This window comes from Nycticebus coucang, chromosome 16 (genome assembly GCF_027406575.1).
Source record: "Nycticebus coucang isolate mNycCou1 chromosome 16, mNycCou1.pri, whole genome shotgun sequence".
Taxonomy (NCBI): Eukaryota; Metazoa; Chordata; class Mammalia; order Primates; family Lorisidae; genus Nycticebus; species Nycticebus coucang.
Genome location: NC_069795.1, coordinates 4,614,236 through 4,630,871, shown reverse-complemented (window position 1 = coordinate 4,630,871; position 16,636 = coordinate 4,614,236). Strand labels below are relative to the sequence as shown.

At 49.5% G+C, this 16,636-nt stretch overlaps 1 protein-coding gene across 4 annotated transcripts in view; it reads right to left on the bottom strand.

Moving 5' to 3' along the window:
- TMPRSS2 (transmembrane serine protease 2) overlaps positions 1–16,636 on the bottom strand; it is a 37,307-nt gene that overhangs the window by 12,996 nt on the left and 7,675 nt on the right. For 3 of the 4 annotated variants that reach the window (XM_053565406.1, XM_053565410.1, XM_053565409.1), the window contains exons 2-7: positions 13,787–13,857; positions 11,360–11,582; positions 7,406–7,492; positions 6,536–6,655; positions 1,822–1,948; positions 581–691 (exon numbers count right to left, since the gene is read on the bottom strand). In XM_053565406.1, coding sequence (XP_053421381.1) covers positions 581–691; positions 1,822–1,948; positions 6,536–6,655; positions 7,406–7,492; positions 11,360–11,582; positions 13,787–13,801 — 683 coding nt within the window. In that variant the 5' untranslated portion in view covers positions 13,802–13,857. Of the gene's footprint in view, positions 1–580; positions 692–1,821; positions 1,949–6,535; positions 6,656–7,405; positions 7,493–11,359; positions 11,583–13,786; positions 13,858–14,261; positions 14,429–16,636 lie in introns of those variants that run through there. The other variant, XM_053565408.1, reaches the window with a different exon arrangement.

Below are 16,636 nucleotides of genomic sequence, written 5' to 3'. Positions count from 1 at the left end.
GAGTTTATTCCTACCCACCAGACATACTGTGACCTGTCCAGGACCAAAAGTCCGGTTTGAGGTGCAGGAAAATTCACTAAATTGCACTAGCCATTTGCCCCAGGCCTCCAGGACACTGCCCACTCTTGCATGATGCCACCTGACACTGCTGCTCGTGAGTCAGGGCTCAGGGGACTGACCACTCTCAGAAGCAGCAAAGCCCCTAGAAAACCGGTGAGGACCCTGAGATGTACTTTCGGGTTCCTAGACCCCCCACAGACACAGCAGGTGCTGCCCTAATGTATGGAGAGAGAAGAAAAAGAAATAAAGACAGTTCTCCAGCTTGCCGGGTTTGCCTCCAGTGAGAGCAGACAGCTACTGAGAACAAAATGCCCAGTCAGCTTCAGCCTCAGCCTGTGAGCAGACGCAGGTCCGTGTGGACTGACCAGTCCTGGTCGGACTCCAGCGTCCTCCCAGTGCGGAGCTCAGCCAGGCCCCGACGTGCAGCTGGGAGGAATCAGACTCAGGATGTGATTCCCCTGGCATCCCCAGGGAGTCGCCTCACAAAACTTTTCAAAGAAAGAAAGAAAGTGCTACATACCTGTGGTACAGTTTTTTATAGAGGTCGATGTTGCCAGCACTTGTGTTCAGTTTCATAAAGCTGGTGGCCCCACTGTCATCTGCTAGTCCTTGGCTAAAATAAAAACTATTCCTAAAAAAGACGGAAACCTCATTTACAATGGCCAGGTCACAAGCAAGCACCATTCCTGAGCTGTATCATTGTACTTTCCGTGGGTGATGTTCAGCAGAAGAGGAAAACCTTAGCATTTTGGAAAATGGAATCACACATTCTAAATGAGTGACATGGTGTTGTGACTATTTATGACCCAATAACCATGAGGGGTCAGTTACAACCCCTCCATCGGTCATGTTTCTAATCAAGTTTGGGTGAGAACAAAGGAATGATAAGAATCAGGATGTCTGAGTACTTAACCACACATACATATAGTCTAATAAAATGTACAGCTACGAAATGTTCCCACTTACAAAATTCTAACAGGCTCCTGAACTGTGACGGCAGCGTCACCAGTAACTCACCCGGCAGTCCCGGGATGTGAAGCAGTCCACTAGCTAAGATCCCAACTTCCTTGTAAGTGGCCAAGTCGCTTGGAAAAAGTATATAGAATCCCTAAGATGGCACAGGGATCCCAGAGGGGACACCTCCATGGAAGAGAGAGTAGCAATCTAACAATATAATCCTTTCCCCCTAATGCCTGAGGGCCATGGAGTCCTCCTGAGCAATGCTGATCGTCCCCGGCCAGGAATGCGCCCTCCTCACTTTTCCCACCTTTCCTTGCAGCTGCAAGCAGGAAAGAATTTTTTTAAGGATAAATCTTATTGACTGATTCTCTCCCCTGTTCAAAAGCCTTCAATGGTTCCCAAATGCAGTGAAAGCAGCACGGGACTCCCCCAGCCCCCCAATACTGCGGAGGGTTCAGCCTTGGCTGAGAGGCACTTCACAAAAAGAGCCATGGGCCAGCAGGGGTCCATGACTCAAGCCTGTAATCCCAGCACTCTGGGAGGCCAAGGTGGGAGGACCACTTGAGGCCAGGATTTCAAGACCAGCCTAAGTCAGAGAGAGACCCCACCTCTACAAAAAATAGAACAATCAGCCAAGCATGGCTCTGTGCCCCTGTAGTCCCAGCTACTCGAGAGGCTGAGGCAGAAGGATCACTTGAGCCCAGGAATTTGAGGTTGCTGTGAGCTATAGTGACACTACTACCTCTGGGCAACAGAGAGCACCTTCCTCATATCTCTGTTGTGAGCACCACTAATACTCACTTGTAGCCTAGGTCCTTGCACGCCGCCAGCCCATAGCTCTCACTCCAGTCATCTCTGCACACGGGGTGCCAGGACTTCCTCTGAGCAGAGTACACTTGAAGGATGAAGTTCGGTCCGTAGAGGCGAACTGTGCAGAAGGAAGATTCTCCATGAGTGTCACACTGTTGTCCCTTCCCGTATCATCCTAACTGCCGGCCGACCCTGCGTGCCCCCAGGGTACCACACTCTGTACACAGGGGCAGCAGGAATTTCAAATCACTCTTCTCAAATCACTGACCACACACAAAGAGAGGCCACCATACTGTTCCTTCCCTGCTAAAAAGGACTCTTTACACAAAAAATTAAAAGCAGGTGTTCAGACAAAAACTTGTATAAATGTTCAGTACAACACTATTCACGAGAGCCACGAAGTGGTAACAACCAAATCAATGTCCACCAATAGACCCATGAACAAAATGTCACATCCAAGAGGCACAATGGAATATTGTCCATTCATAAATGGGAGCGAAGTTCTGACCATGCCACAGCACTCCAAGCAACAGAAGCTGACCCCAAAGGCCCACCCAGCATGACCCCACCTACAGGAAGTGTCCAGAGGAAACAGGAAATCCACGGACAGAAAGGCCAGCGTTGCTCAGGACTGGGGCAGAGGGGCGACGTGGGGTAAGAGCTTGAGGGTGTGGGGTTTCTCTATGAGATGATGAAAATGGTCTAGAATTGACCGAGGGATGGTAGCACATACCTGTGAATATATAAAAACCATCAACTTTACATTGAAAGGATAATTTGATGGTATGGGAATTATATTTCCATAAAGCTGCTTTTGCAAACCAAATGAGATAAAAGGTTTATTTTTAAAAGTGTTCTTTAAACAACCACTTTGAGCAACAAGTTGACCTCCTCTTGTCCAAATCCTGGACCTGGGCAGGGCACCCAGAGACGTGCTGAGTCTCCTGGTATTCTGGGAACTCTAAATGCCTCTAAGTCAATCTGTGTTTTGCCAAAATGACCTCAGCTCTTTTGTTCAAAGAAACAAAACTTATAAACACAGTTGAAGCTCTTCCATATTCAGTTCTCTTCTCTGTCTCCCTCGAGCTAAGCACAAGCCAGAGCTCTGAGAACTCCTCGTTGGGCAGCGCGCACACCACGTGTGGCATAGTCACACAACAGAGCACTGCACAGCCTGACCGCTGACCAGAGCTCTGTAAATTAACAGGGACAATCCTACGGAGGTGATGTGCTCATATGACTTACTCTTCTAAAGCTGAAAAGCACGTACACGGAGCCTGGTGGTGTGGGGAGATACCTGGGCTTCAGGTATAAGATGAGGATGGGGCTACACTTCCGCCTCACTCCTCCCCTCCTGCCCGAGGCCTGGCTCGCTGGCCAGTCTGACACCTGGGGGCTCGTTCCTCTGCAGAATGACTGACTTAGTCGGGTGGTTTTCTAATGCTTCAGCGATGAGTGATGTAAGCACCACACGTGAGCTGGCCACAGGTTACAGGGGTGGATAAACAAACCATGCCACATTCAGACAATGGGATATGATTCAGGGCTGCAGAGAAACGTGCTCTCAAGCTGTGAAAAGATAGGGAGGGACCTGAAATGCACATCAGTAAGTGAAGGAAGCTGTGTACTCCGCGATCCCTACTTTAGGACATTTGGAAAAGGGCAAAGCTAGGGAGACAGAAAAAAGATCCCTGACAGCCAAGGGCCAGCGGGAGAGAGAAACAAGCAGTGCCCACGAGGTTTGAGGGCAGTGGAACCGTTGTAGGTGACACAGCATTCCGTGCTCGTCAAAACCCACAGAACTGTACAACTGAAAGAGGGAATTCTAACATAAACTTAGGGGAGGATTTCAGTTAATAACAATGCATCCAACCGGCTCAGCAATTATACAAGTAACAAACGTACCGTACACGCTAATTGGAGAAGTTGCTGTGTGCAGGGGAGGGGTATATGGAACTCTCTACACTTATCTGTTCAATTTTCTATGAACCTAAAACTACTCTAAAAAACAAAGTCTATTAATTTTATAGACTTTTCATTTTAAAGTAATCAAAAGTAAATATGCCTCCATAATTAAAAATAAAACTTCCACTGTGATATGGTAGAGAGTAAGGTGGACATTTCATTCTGGGTTTGTGGATAATTTTAGAGATTTTTTTTTCCTTCCAACTATCTGCATTCAACTGTCATCTAGGAAGAGATGGTAGTTGGCCAGCCAGAGAGCTGTCTGGAAACGGGCTCAAGCAGTTCTTATTTATTTATTTATTTTTAGGTATTAGGAATTTTCTCCAGCCTTTATCAAGGTAGAGTTGACAAAGAAAATTTTCCCACGTGGAAGGTGATCTGATACGTGCATCCTCTGTGAATGACCAGCACAGTCAAGCTAATTAGCAGAGCCATCACCTCACAGAGGTACCACCTTCTCTTCTCTTTTGGCGGTGAGAATACTGAGCAGAGTTCACGTGTGTAGTACAGTATTGTTAACTATTGTTAGTTCTTTAGTTTCTCTTTCGAAATTTTGAGAAAGGTACAGAAAAGGTAGCAATAGAAGCAGAAAGTGGATTAATGTTAAATCACATATACACACACAGAAAGAAAGCTCCACACTAATTCTTGAATGTTTTCTATGGGACAGGTTACACAGATTGAGAATACCACGTGGCCATTCTGGTTTAATGTAGAACGCACACCATGTGGTGTTCATCTCCATAGGAATAGAGTTTCACTCTATATAAATCATCAGTGTGGAAGTTGGGTAAAACCAAATTGAGGAGGATTTATCAAATTATGGAGTCATAAACCCTCTGACCCAGCAATTTTACCACCGAGCATTTCTTCCTGCCGATATGTTCACATGTTTGGAGTGCCGTGTCTTTTCATCACGGCAGAAAGAACCTGAGTGTCCACCAGTAGACTGGTGCAGTCACAGTGCATCCGTGGGAAAGACACACATTGTGCCTCAGTGACGGAGACAAAGAGGGGCTCATGAGGAGTGCAGGCACCCAGCACACACACGCACCTGCTCAAGGGTCTCTGCTAAAAACAGAAAAACTAGCTGCGTGTTGTGGGGCACTTGCCCATAGTCCCAGCTATGGAGTCCAGGAGCCCAGGAGTCTGAGGCTGCAGTGAACTATGATGACTCCTTAGCACTCCGGCCTGGGTGACAGAGTGAAAGTCTGTCTCAAAAAAAAAAAAAAAAAAAAAAAGAAAAAGCAAAGAAAAGATAAAAGGCTAGAAGGAGGGAAAGAAGGAAGGGAGGGAGCCCAGGAAGTCAGGTGTGCACTTGATGGGAGGAGGGGAGAGCTGCCTGACAGATTTCTGGTGATTCCTCTGACTCTATAATTCTGAAATTTCCATTTTTTAAAAAATTAGCTCTAGTGTAAACACGTCAGCTGGAGTGTGGGTGCACACACCACCCCCAGCGCTGCGTCCCCAGCTCTGGAGCGTGCTGTCGTGGCCGGGAAATAACGTCCAGGGGAGGAAGGAAGGAAAACGAGAGGCGGCTATGAAGGGGAGACGAGGTCACGGTGCCCGCGTGGCGCTCCAGGGACAGGGCTCAGCACACCTCACTCCCAGGCATCATTGGCCCTGGCCCTGTCACAGCAACTTCACTGCCCCTGGAATCACCTTCAAAAATTAATTAGAAATAGAAATCAAACCCACAGTGAGATGTCTGTCACCTCACACCTGTTAGAATGGCGATTGTCAAAGAGCCAACATGGCAAGTTAGGGCAACGTGGAGAAAAGGGAGGCTCATACGCTGTGGTGGGGTAATAGGTCCGGCCACCATGGATAGCAGTGGGGGGGTTCCTCAAAAGACTGAAAATAGCCTGCCGCAGTACACATGCAGAGGAAGGGGGGCGGCCTTTGCAGGCCCGTGGCGCTGCAGTGTGGAACACGATTCCCATGGCAGGGAATCCCCACAGAGTAGGGTGCCAGCGTGAGAAGAAGAAAATCCTGCCACTTAGGAAGATGTTACACGAGGTGAAATTAGCCAGGCACAAGGAGACCAATACTCAGTCACCCGTGAGTGTGGGAAAGCCAGACTCCCCGGGGGCGGACAGTGGAATAGGGCTTCCCAAGGCCGGGGCTGGGAATCCAGGAGATGTCGGTCAAACATCACGAAACGTTACTGAGGCAAGATGACTAAGTGCAAGAGAGCTACCGTACGTCACGGTGGCCAAAGTCACTAACAACGTATTGTAGATTTGAACACTGCTAAGAGGCAGATTTCAAATGTTTTCGTACATAAGACGTGTGTGTGTTGGGTAGCCTGATGTGGCCATCCCCAGAGGTGCACATGATCCAACACCACGCTGGGCACCACAAATACAGACGATGTTTACTCACCAGCTAAAATAAATAAATAATAGAAAACAATAAAAGCAGACAGGTGTCCACTGTGTGGCAGCAGATGTAATTTTAAGGGTGGCTGGTTCGGCAGACTCCACGGCGCACCCCAGCTTTCCATTTTAACAATTATTTTGCCTCAGTTAATGGCCCCCTTGGCTCAGTCTCACCAGCTGGGTGATGCCAGGACACAGCCCCTGGGCCCCAGGGATTCAGTGACTTGATGTGTCCGTGTAGAGTACAGGCCTGGCCCACTCACGTCCCCCAGGCCTCCGCACCCAACCACGTAGGGAACGTGGCCATGGGGAGACACCCCCCGGGAAAGGCAGTCCCCTCCCACACCAGGCCCACTCACCACAGTGGTTCTCGTCCTCCCCGTGGGGGCAGTGTGAGACGCCGTCACACCAGTGATAGGGGCTGACGCAGGTGCCCGAGGAACCGCACTCCATCTGGGAGCCCAAGCACTTGTTCTCCACTTGCAGGGGGATAAGGAGGCATCTGTCAGGCAGGGAAACGGGGGGTGGGGCAGATGGGGCCCCTCGGACTCCCCCACCCACTCTCTGAGCCCCACGAACAGTGACTCCTCTCCCGTTCAATAATGAGGAGGGGAGCTATTGCTTTACAAATGGAGTCAGGGCTGGGGTGTGCTACTCTGTGGGGCCAGTGGGAAGAACCCCTCAGAGTTTGGGTTTGGACAGCACTCACACGGTCTCTTGGCCACACAGGGCACTTTAGAGACGCACAAATGGCCTGTGAGTCTGTGCCACCGCCAGGCTGATGGGAGGGCAGTGGCTATGGTTACAGGAGGTGGCAGGGGAGGGTACACCTGGCCCCAACAGTCACTGCTGTGCCGGGAGACGCAGGTGACCAGGTGTGGCCCCAAGATAGGGGAACCTGTGCTCACAGTTCCGGGTGGCACCTGGCACCCTGAAGTGCTGGGTAAATTCTAAACCTTTCTCCCACGGTCTGTCAATGCTACGGAAATAGCACGGGACTCCAGCAACCCTCAGATTAGGAGGGACCACAAGAGTGAGATAGAGTGACCAGGGAGAGCCTGGTGCTTTCCAGAGCACTGGCCACGTAACAGCGCAACTTAGCAAAGAGGCGGAAGGGGAGACAAACTCGTTTGGTAACAGAGGAACTTTAGCAAGGGCCCGTAGGTCTCCCAGCCCCCGGGGACTGCAGGAGCAGGTGGCCCTGAGTGGGACCTGCTCCTTGTACTTACTGAACTTCCAGAGCAAGCCAGTGGCCAGCACACCTCCCACGAGGAAGGTGCCCAGGGCGGCAGTGATGCACAGTGCCTTCTTAGTCTCTGGAGGAAGGGGACACAGCACTTGGGTCAGAGTCGTTCAGGAGCCACGCCCTTGAACTTCATCCACTATTTTTATAGTATACCATATTAAAAATTAATTAATTCACCTGGACTTTTATTGTGGCTTTTCATTTTAAGAACATATCCTGAGAGGTCTTAAGTCTTTCATAACACTAAACTTTATACTTTTAGAAGGATAAAAGCAGAAAGTGGTGATTCGAAGCAAAGTTACACAGGAGTTAAGCTCTTTATATCAAAGGGAGTCTTAGAGCAGGCAGATGATTGATGTAAAAAATTGGCTAACAGAGGAAAAGTGCCTCATTTTTGGTAATGATGAGGATAAGCAAAATAATAATAATGTCCCCAAAATTATTCTCACCCTGCCAGCAGCACTCAAGGCAGAAGAACGAAGCATCTTACCCAAGCCATTTAGCAAGTAGAAGTCACAAACTAATCCACGCTGCCCCGTTTGGACAGCATGATCCACATGTGGCTGTTTGCACTTTAATTAAAGATAAGTGGAATTAAATAAAACAATGCAAATTTAAGAGCTCAGCTGTCACAGGCAGCCAGTGGAACCTTCCCATCACTGCCATAAGTTCTACAGGACAGCCAGGCATAGGCCTTTGGATCTGAGGGCAGAAACACCACCCCCAGACTACAGGCACATTTCAGCTAAAATAAAAGAATTTTTAAAAGGTCACCAATATTCTCTAGTCAAAACAAACAGGCACAGAATCGCTGGCCAAGAGTGCACACCGAAAGTGGTATCAAGGCACAGAAGACAGTGCCTGATACCACGGAAGGGACTTCAGAGTCAGACGGGTGGCCACACACGGGCCACTCAAGGAGAGCTTCCAACACACTGCCCCCAGATTCTTAGCAGCCCTCACGCCCAGGAGGAGAAAGAGTGGGGAAGACATTTAAACAGACCCTCCAAGGCTGCAGAGATGGCATGGCCTGGTGGAGCTGTGCACACCTGCTCTTCCGAAAGCCAGCCAGGGCAAGAAGCTCAGCTCCCGGAGTTGGAGAGACCAGAGCTAACTCCTCTGCTGAGGGCTCCACGCCCCACTTCTCATTTTGTTTCCACACTGATAATTCTACAGCCACCCTCAAGCTGCAGCAGGCATCGGAACTACCTGGGGAACCTGGTTCCCACCACCATTCTGATTCAGTTGGAGTCGGGCATGAACGAGCATGTCTAACAGGTCCCCGGGTGAGGTCCCTCAGAACTGCCCCATACACAAGGTTATCATAACTCAGCACGGCGACTGTGCCTGTGGGTGGCAGGGTGGAGCCAACGCAGTCCACAGGAGAAATTCCAAGTGGCCTCTTTCACCCATTACCAAGGTCATTTTCTTCATTAGGTGACTTCCTTGCGTGCCATTTTATCTAAGATAAAATAACTTGCCTGGTGAGTTAAGGCTGTTAAATCAGATACCCTTAACTTCACACTGTGTGTGTAGCCATCTGCTCTGCTCTCCCTAGGAGCATGTGTGTGGCAGGATGCCCTCAATTTTACACTTGATGCTACTTTTGGTATGCACTCTTGGCCTGTCTCCTGACAGGCATCTTGTGACTAGTGTGGTCGGTACAGACTTTACTTGGTCCTGGTTTCCCAGGGCTGCCAAGTAAAGTTTGATTACAACTTACTATTCATTTACGCCAATCATTATCAATTTCATCTGTCTGACTTAGCCGTCCAGTGGTTCCAGTGTCCACTGTTTGCATCAGATACACCAGAAATCTTCAGTCCTCTCAAGCCCAAACTTTAAGATGCCTACTCCTTCCTATTCAAGCACAAAAATTCTATGGCTACTGTTAAAGCAAATAGGTCCATGAAATATATAGAGAGAAAATCTCCCTCTACTCCTGGGGGGTACTTCTGAATTTGTGCTATCTAAATAACTCGGAAAATAGTTTCAAAGCCCAACGTTGCACTTAAAAAGTAGCTCAGTGTCTAGGGTGTCAGCCACATACACTGGAACTGGCAGGTTTGAACCCGACCAGGACCTGCCAAACAACAATGACAACTGCAACAAGAAAATAGCCAGGTGTATGGCAGGCACCTGTGGTCCCAGCTCCCCGGGAGGCTGAGGCAAAAGAATCACTTAAGCCCAAGAGTTGGAGGTTGCTGTGAGTTCTGACGCCACGGCACTCTACCGAGGGCGACATAGTAAGACTGCCTCAAAAAAAAAAAAGTATACTTTTCTATTCATTATCACCAATAGCACATTCTTAAAAATAATGCCAAGGTTAGTTCAATAAAATTACTGAGTTATTTTTGAGTTCATGGGGCACAGTTTCATACTGCAAAGTCACACATGCAGGTGCATAGCCCTCATTTCTGAAAGCAATTCAGGAAGGGCATACACATTCCTGCCCAGCTGCCATCCCTGAGTCTGTCCCCTGGAAAAGTGGAGGTGTGTCCAGTGGGCTGAGGCTTCTTGTGCCCTCACTGGTGGGAGCACCAGCTTCTGGAGGTGATGAGCTCAGGAGAGGAACCCTCGCTGTCCTATCTTGACCGGGGCAGCTCACACATCAGGGTGCCTTAACTCCTGCATCCTGGCTTCCTTCCAGCCATTACAGTGCACAATGACCAGGTGACCTCAGCCTCAGCGCTGCTGACATTTTGGCTGAGGACTTGTTGGGAGTGACTGTCCCGTGTACCGCTGGGTGTTCAGCAGCGCCCAGCCCCTCCCCGCAGGAACAGCCACAGCACCTTCCCCACTCACAACAATACAAGCTGCCATTGAGAACCACCCATCTTGACCCACCCCACCACTTCCAGAAAGACATCAGTGCAGAGACAGGCATCTCCTTGGCAGGGGGACACTGGAAGGATGGCCAGAGAGAAACGAAGGAGGAGGAGGGAGGATTAGGAAGGAGGGATGGTCAGGATGGGGCGGAAAACACAGGGATGGAGAGAGGGGAGGTTGCAAGAGAGGAGTGGGGCAGAAGGGCCCTCTGTGGGGTGGGGGTGGGGCAGAGACGGAGCAGCGTGGGAGGGGCGGGCAGGCGTCACCAAACGCGAGTGCTGGCTGTGATGGTGGCACGTTTGGATTCACCTCCATATGAGCCTTCAACTTAATAGGTTGTACAGACATGGATGCATATCTCACAAAATATAACAGAAACACTACCAACTAGAGAGATCACTGGTACAGCCTGTCCTAGCGCCACCTGGCATGGACACCAGCCTGAATTAGAATCTGGGTGGTGCAGGAGAGAGGGGCATGGAGAGCCAGGAGAATAAGTGAAGTGGCAAAGAAAGGTGATGAATGAGGGTAGGGGAGAGACATGACTGAAGTGACAGCAAAGTCCATTCAGCCTCCAGCACGTCCTCTCTGCCCCCCATTGTCTGCTCAGGGCTGTCCACGGGACCCTCCAGCCTGGTGAGACGTCCTCGTGGGGGCTTCAGTGCTACAACCACACCAGCCACATCATTCACTGAACACAAAGTAACATGAAGTATCCTAAACATGGCCTGCTGGGGACCGCACCACAGCAAAGGATCAGACAGCGCCTGGCCACCTGGAGCTTACCATTCGTTCAGGAGGACATAACCACTAAGAACAGCAAGGAGCAGCGAGGCAGAGCTGCCAGGAGAGCTAACAGAAGGCCAAGGTCTTTGCGGGTGGAGGCCCCCAGAAGCCCTGGGCAGGAGGGAGGCCTGGAGGAGACAGCTTTGAGCCAGCAGGAGGAGAGGAAAAGCCAGATGAAGACAGCTAGCTTGGCGCACAGCGGAGGGTGCAGGCCAGGAGAGCCAGGAGAGCCAGGAGAGCCGGAGACAGAGCCGGTGGGAGCAGAGGGCCTCAAGGAGGGTGGCCCAGGGATGCAGGGTCATGGCAGGAAAGAGGGTCCTACTTGAGCTGCACGCAGTTCCCGCCGGGGACTTGGGCCGCACGTGCACAGTGGGAGCCGAGGCACTGGTTACAACCCTCGGGGCATACTGGGGAACCGTGGACGGGTAGTACTGAGCCGGGTACACCGCACAGGGACTGGGAGCCACGGCAGGCTGTGAGGCGTAGGGGTTTTCCGGTTGGTATCCATGGTTTTCATAGTAAGGTCCAGCACCTGGTGGTGACCCCTAAACAATCAAAAAGAAGCAGCAGCACGTAAAATTCTTGCTTACGCTGACGGGTTAAATGCGTAATACCACACAACAGTCCCACAAAACACCGAAAGGGAACTACAGATTCTCCTAAGCTGCCTATGATTACGCCAAATACTGTATTTCCCTAGACAAAAATTAACCAGAATTTTCAACTGTCAGTGTTTTGGTTTTTTGTTTTGTTTTTTTTTTTTACTATTTATTCTTTGACATTAAAAAAAAAGTGTCAGACACAGGGATTGGTAAAAAATAAATAATAATAAAAAGAAAGTTGAGCAGAAGTCTGGCATTAGAACCCATCAAGCCAGTATTCTGCACCTTTAATTCTACCAGGCCTCTTCCTGAGAATCGAGGTGCAAAATTATGAATTAATGATGCTAGAATTTTTAAGGAGAATAAGAACAGCCAGTGTTTGAGAACATACCTGCCGCCAGGCTCCTGCATTCACAATCTCTGTGAAACCTACCCATACTCCCCCAAACCAGTGCAGAGACCGTTAAGGCAACTACTTTGCAGAAAAGAAACTGCCAAGAAATATGCCCAAAGGAATGCTCTCTCCACGGGATTCTGCGAATTCCTCCCTCATGTCCTCTTCTCTTGTAGAGAGAATGTGCCATCATCCACTCGCCGTCTCCTACTGATACTCGTCTCAGGGATTCACGGAGTGGGCTGCTGGGAGTTTCCCACGTGCACTTTGTAAAAAGGGCTTGGGCACTTGCAGCTACACCCCTTAAATGGACTTTCTGGGCCAGGCACCGTGGCTCACACCTGTAATCCTAGCACTCTGGGGGACCGAGGAGGATGTATTGCCTGAGCTCAAGAGTTCAAGACCAGTCTGAGCAAGAGCAAGACCCCATCTCAACTAAAAACAGAAAAATTAGCCAGGCGCAGTGGGTACCCATAGTCCCACAGCTACTTGGGAAGCTGAGGCATGAGGATCACCTGAACCCAAAGAGTTTGAGGCTTCTGTGAGCCATGATGATGCCATGGCACTCTACTCAGGGCAACAGAGTGACCCTCTGCCTCAAAAAAAAAAAAAAAAAAAGTAAAGCAAAACAAGATAAAGTAAAATAAAAGGACTTTCTGGGCCAGACTGCAGACATATGCCCGATGTGGCTGGAGCCTGCCCTTCCAATGCCCACCTCAACAAGCCACTCTGGATGCAACGGGCCCCATCTTCCCCTTCTCTCACGCTCTCCTCAGTTGCCTGTTGTCTGGGCCTCTCTGGGAGGCCACATTGTCCTCTTTTCTATGTCTAACAGTCCTCATGCACAACTTTTTCCCACTCATTAGTTTCTGCTCCTTGTCTCCCACTGACCTCCGAGATGGCAGAAAGGTGGTTTTCAGAGGATGGGTATTCTGGGCAGAGCTCACGTACGGCTCAGACCTTTAAACAGGCCTCCAAGGTACTGTGATTATAAAGGAACCAAATGCGGCTCCTGGGATTAACCTCCACTTAATAACTCACTAATGCTGGCACGGGAGAGTCTAAAGATTGTAACTCTAAGGCGGCCCCGCAGACAGAGGGAAACGTGATGTGATCACTGATCTAATCTAAATGAGGGCAGCCTCAACCTGAACCATCTCAGAACACGCCGTCCCCCAGGAGGGGCTGCGCGAACCAGGCCGCGCGTCCCCGAGAATTCCTGCGCAAGGGATGTAAAATTAAAAACAGATCCAGGAGAAAAGAAATATCAAGTGCAAATACAGGAAAAAACAAAGTTCTATTTTCCAGATACAGAATCTAGAAAAATTTTCAAACTCCTTACTAAATCTCTTCTTTCAGGTGTAAGATGAATTGGTCCGATATCAGAGGAACAGAGATAAATGCATTTGTCCCCAGAGAGGGGCCACTCAGTGACTTTTCCTGGTTAATCAGGAAGCCAGTGGTGTCCCACACAGCTGTTCTCCCTGGGACTCACTCCCTCCTACCACCATCACACCTCACCTGTCCTCATCCCACCTGCAAAGCAGCAGTCAAGGAGAAAATGACCACCCACTCGTCCCCAAAGGCAATGGCTTCTGAGACTCACCTGTGTAGCTGCCGTGTGCTGGACCCCTGCAGCAAACACAACCCTACAAACTGCCCTGACTAATGCTGACCACCACACACCATGGGCAGTGACAAGCAGAATAAGGTATCAAAGAAAAGGCCAAGGAGGTAATAATTAACCACTTACTGAGTTCAAAGCCATCCTGAATTTATCAACAGCATCGAGTAATGGTAGGTATTTGGAATGTTCAAGATGACCTAGAAAAAAAAGTTACAAGACTATAATATTTCCATGCCAGTTAGTTTCTAGAAGATAAATCTGGAAGGAGCTAGAAACCGTCCAGGTGAAGGTTACCTCTCACCAGAACAAACAGCATGCTGCCCACTGACCTCAGCCTGCACCTTCAGCTCCTCATCCCCACACCCCTCCACACTGAGGGACTCAGGGTTACGCCGAAAGGGCTCTTGTCTGGGAACCAGTGGGGTGTAAGGCGGGATACAACTGTAAGTGCTGTGGCCAAGGATGTCTGACCATGAGAGACAGGCTCGGAGACTCAGACCCTCCTTGGGCTGTCTCTCGGGGAGTGCCTAGGGCTCACTGCTGCCTGGTGGCTCCATGGCCCCTGAGCCCAGGATCCAATAGCAGGGAACATGGCACTCACCAAGAGGAGGATCTGCCAGTCCCAGGCAGCTTCTAAACCCATCAAGATCAGAAGGGTTAAGGACAGGCCCAGGAGATAAAGACCTGGGGCCAACTCCTGGCAGCACCACCTCCTGGAGGGTTCATTGGGCAAGTAACTAAACCTTGCTGAACTCTCAGGCTCCTCATCTGAAAAAACAGACAGGGTAGTCGCCACTGTTTTGTTAAGAAAAGGAGTGCTTCATAGGGCCACGCCTCAAGGAGTACAGCGGGGGCCAACAGATGCTCCCTCCCGTGGACTGTCCAGTGCCTGGCAGGTGCCAGAGAGCTCAGCACCAGCAACAGCCCACATCTGACTCTTCTAAGGGAGCCACAATGGATCTCTCAATTTTTAATAAATACATGTGTAAACAAAATTCCATAAAACACATCCACACCCACTCTGTTTAGTGCCCTAAATCCATACAACATAATTCAGAGCTAAGATGAGCAGGAATGAAAGGAAAACAGTGGACCATTTTGTTTATAGCCATTTGTGATGAGTTGACAATGACACTAGAGACACCGTCATTGTGACATGCTTTACAGCAAAGCCCTCCCTCTGATGTCATTCCCCACTGACAAGATTCTCCACTCATCCGACTTTCTCAGGCTCCAAAACCTCCAAAGCCGACTGTGCACTTCCTGGTAAAATGCAGTTGTACAAAGAACCCTGCTAGGTCAGTTTAGCAAGACCCCACCCTCAGTATCTGATCACTCTCATACCTGAGCGGGCTATGCACCCTCCACCATCCCCCAAGTGACCCCTGACCACCTTGTTCATCTTCAGCGAGAATCCTGTTAGGTCAGTTATGGTCAGTATGGCCAGAGTGCCCCTTACCCTTGAAGTTTCTCTTAGTGACTATTTCACCTACCACCATCATCCTGCTCCTTGCTATGAATTAATTCCCACTTGCCTGTGCTGCACTCAGCATTGAGCCCAATCTCTCTCCCCCACTGCACAGCCCACCACTTCAGTGCCTACACCTACCATGACAGTCCTGCTGAAGAGTTGGCCACACCCTCTTTAACAAGTACCATCAGAGGACTTGTCTTTAATACTTTGTCATGAGTATGAAGAGCTCTCCTCTGCCTCTCTCCCATTGACTTGAAATGACCAAAGAATATTTTAAGAAATTGTTTTCAAGACCATCCATCCACAAGACCTTGTTCCCAATGAGGGCACCTGAGCCTAAAGGCTCTGGGCTTTGCAGCCAGCTTGATCAAGGTCTGAATATTCTTCATCTAGAAGAGCTGGCACACAGTAAGCACTTACAGCAGCTGGCACACAGTAGGCACTCAAACAGAACAGGCACACAGTAGGCACTCAAACAGCAGCTGGCACACAGTAGAGACTCAAATAGCAGCTGGCGCACAGTAGGTACTCAAATGGCAGTTAGCACACAGTAGGCACTGAAATAGCAGCAGGTACACAGTAGGAATTTACAGTATCTGGTACACAGTAGGCACTCAAACAGCAGCAGGCACACAGTAGGCACTCAAGCAGCAGCAGGTACACAGTAGACACTCAAGCAGCAGCGGGTATACTGTAGACACTCAAACAGCAGCAGGCACACAGTAGGCACTCAAGCAGCAGCAGGTACACAGTAGACACTCAAGCAGGAGCGGGTATACTGTAGACACTCAAACAGTAGCAGGCACACAGTAGGCACTCAAGCAGCAGCAGGTACACAGTAGGCCCTCAAACAGCAGCAGGCACACAGTAGGCACTCAAACAGAAGCAGGTACACAGTAGACACTCAAGCAGCAGCGGGTATACTGTAGACACTCAAACAGTAGCAGGCACACAGTAGGCCCTCAAACAGCAGCAGGCAGCACAGCACAGTCCTCTGGAATTAGACTCTTGAGTCCAAGACCAGGATCAGTAACTCGCTAGCTCACCCTGGAGCAAGTTAATGTTCTGTGCCTCAGTTTCCTCATCTGCAAATGTAGATAACGGTAGCCCTTACAATAGGTTGCAGGTATTAAATGACTTGATACTAATCAAGCACTTAGTGCCTACCATACAAATGCCTACCTACCATTTGTATAAGTGCTATACAAATTTTCATCAAATGAAAGTAATGATAAAGCTGATAAATATTTAACCACCTGCTGAAGAACAAGGCTACTTTGTGGCACTTGCAGGTTCGCATTTGGTAAGTACTCCTGGGCTACCACACCGAGTTCAGTTGCTATCAAAAGTTCCATGGAGCCAATGCGGTGGCACCAGGGCCAGCACGGCCGCCTCTACATCTCCTAAAGGAACAAACTTAGCATCTGAATCACTAAACCAAAATCACCCAACCACCTGAGTGAATCAAAATGAGTGTGGCTTTGTAATCTTAGCAAGCTCAC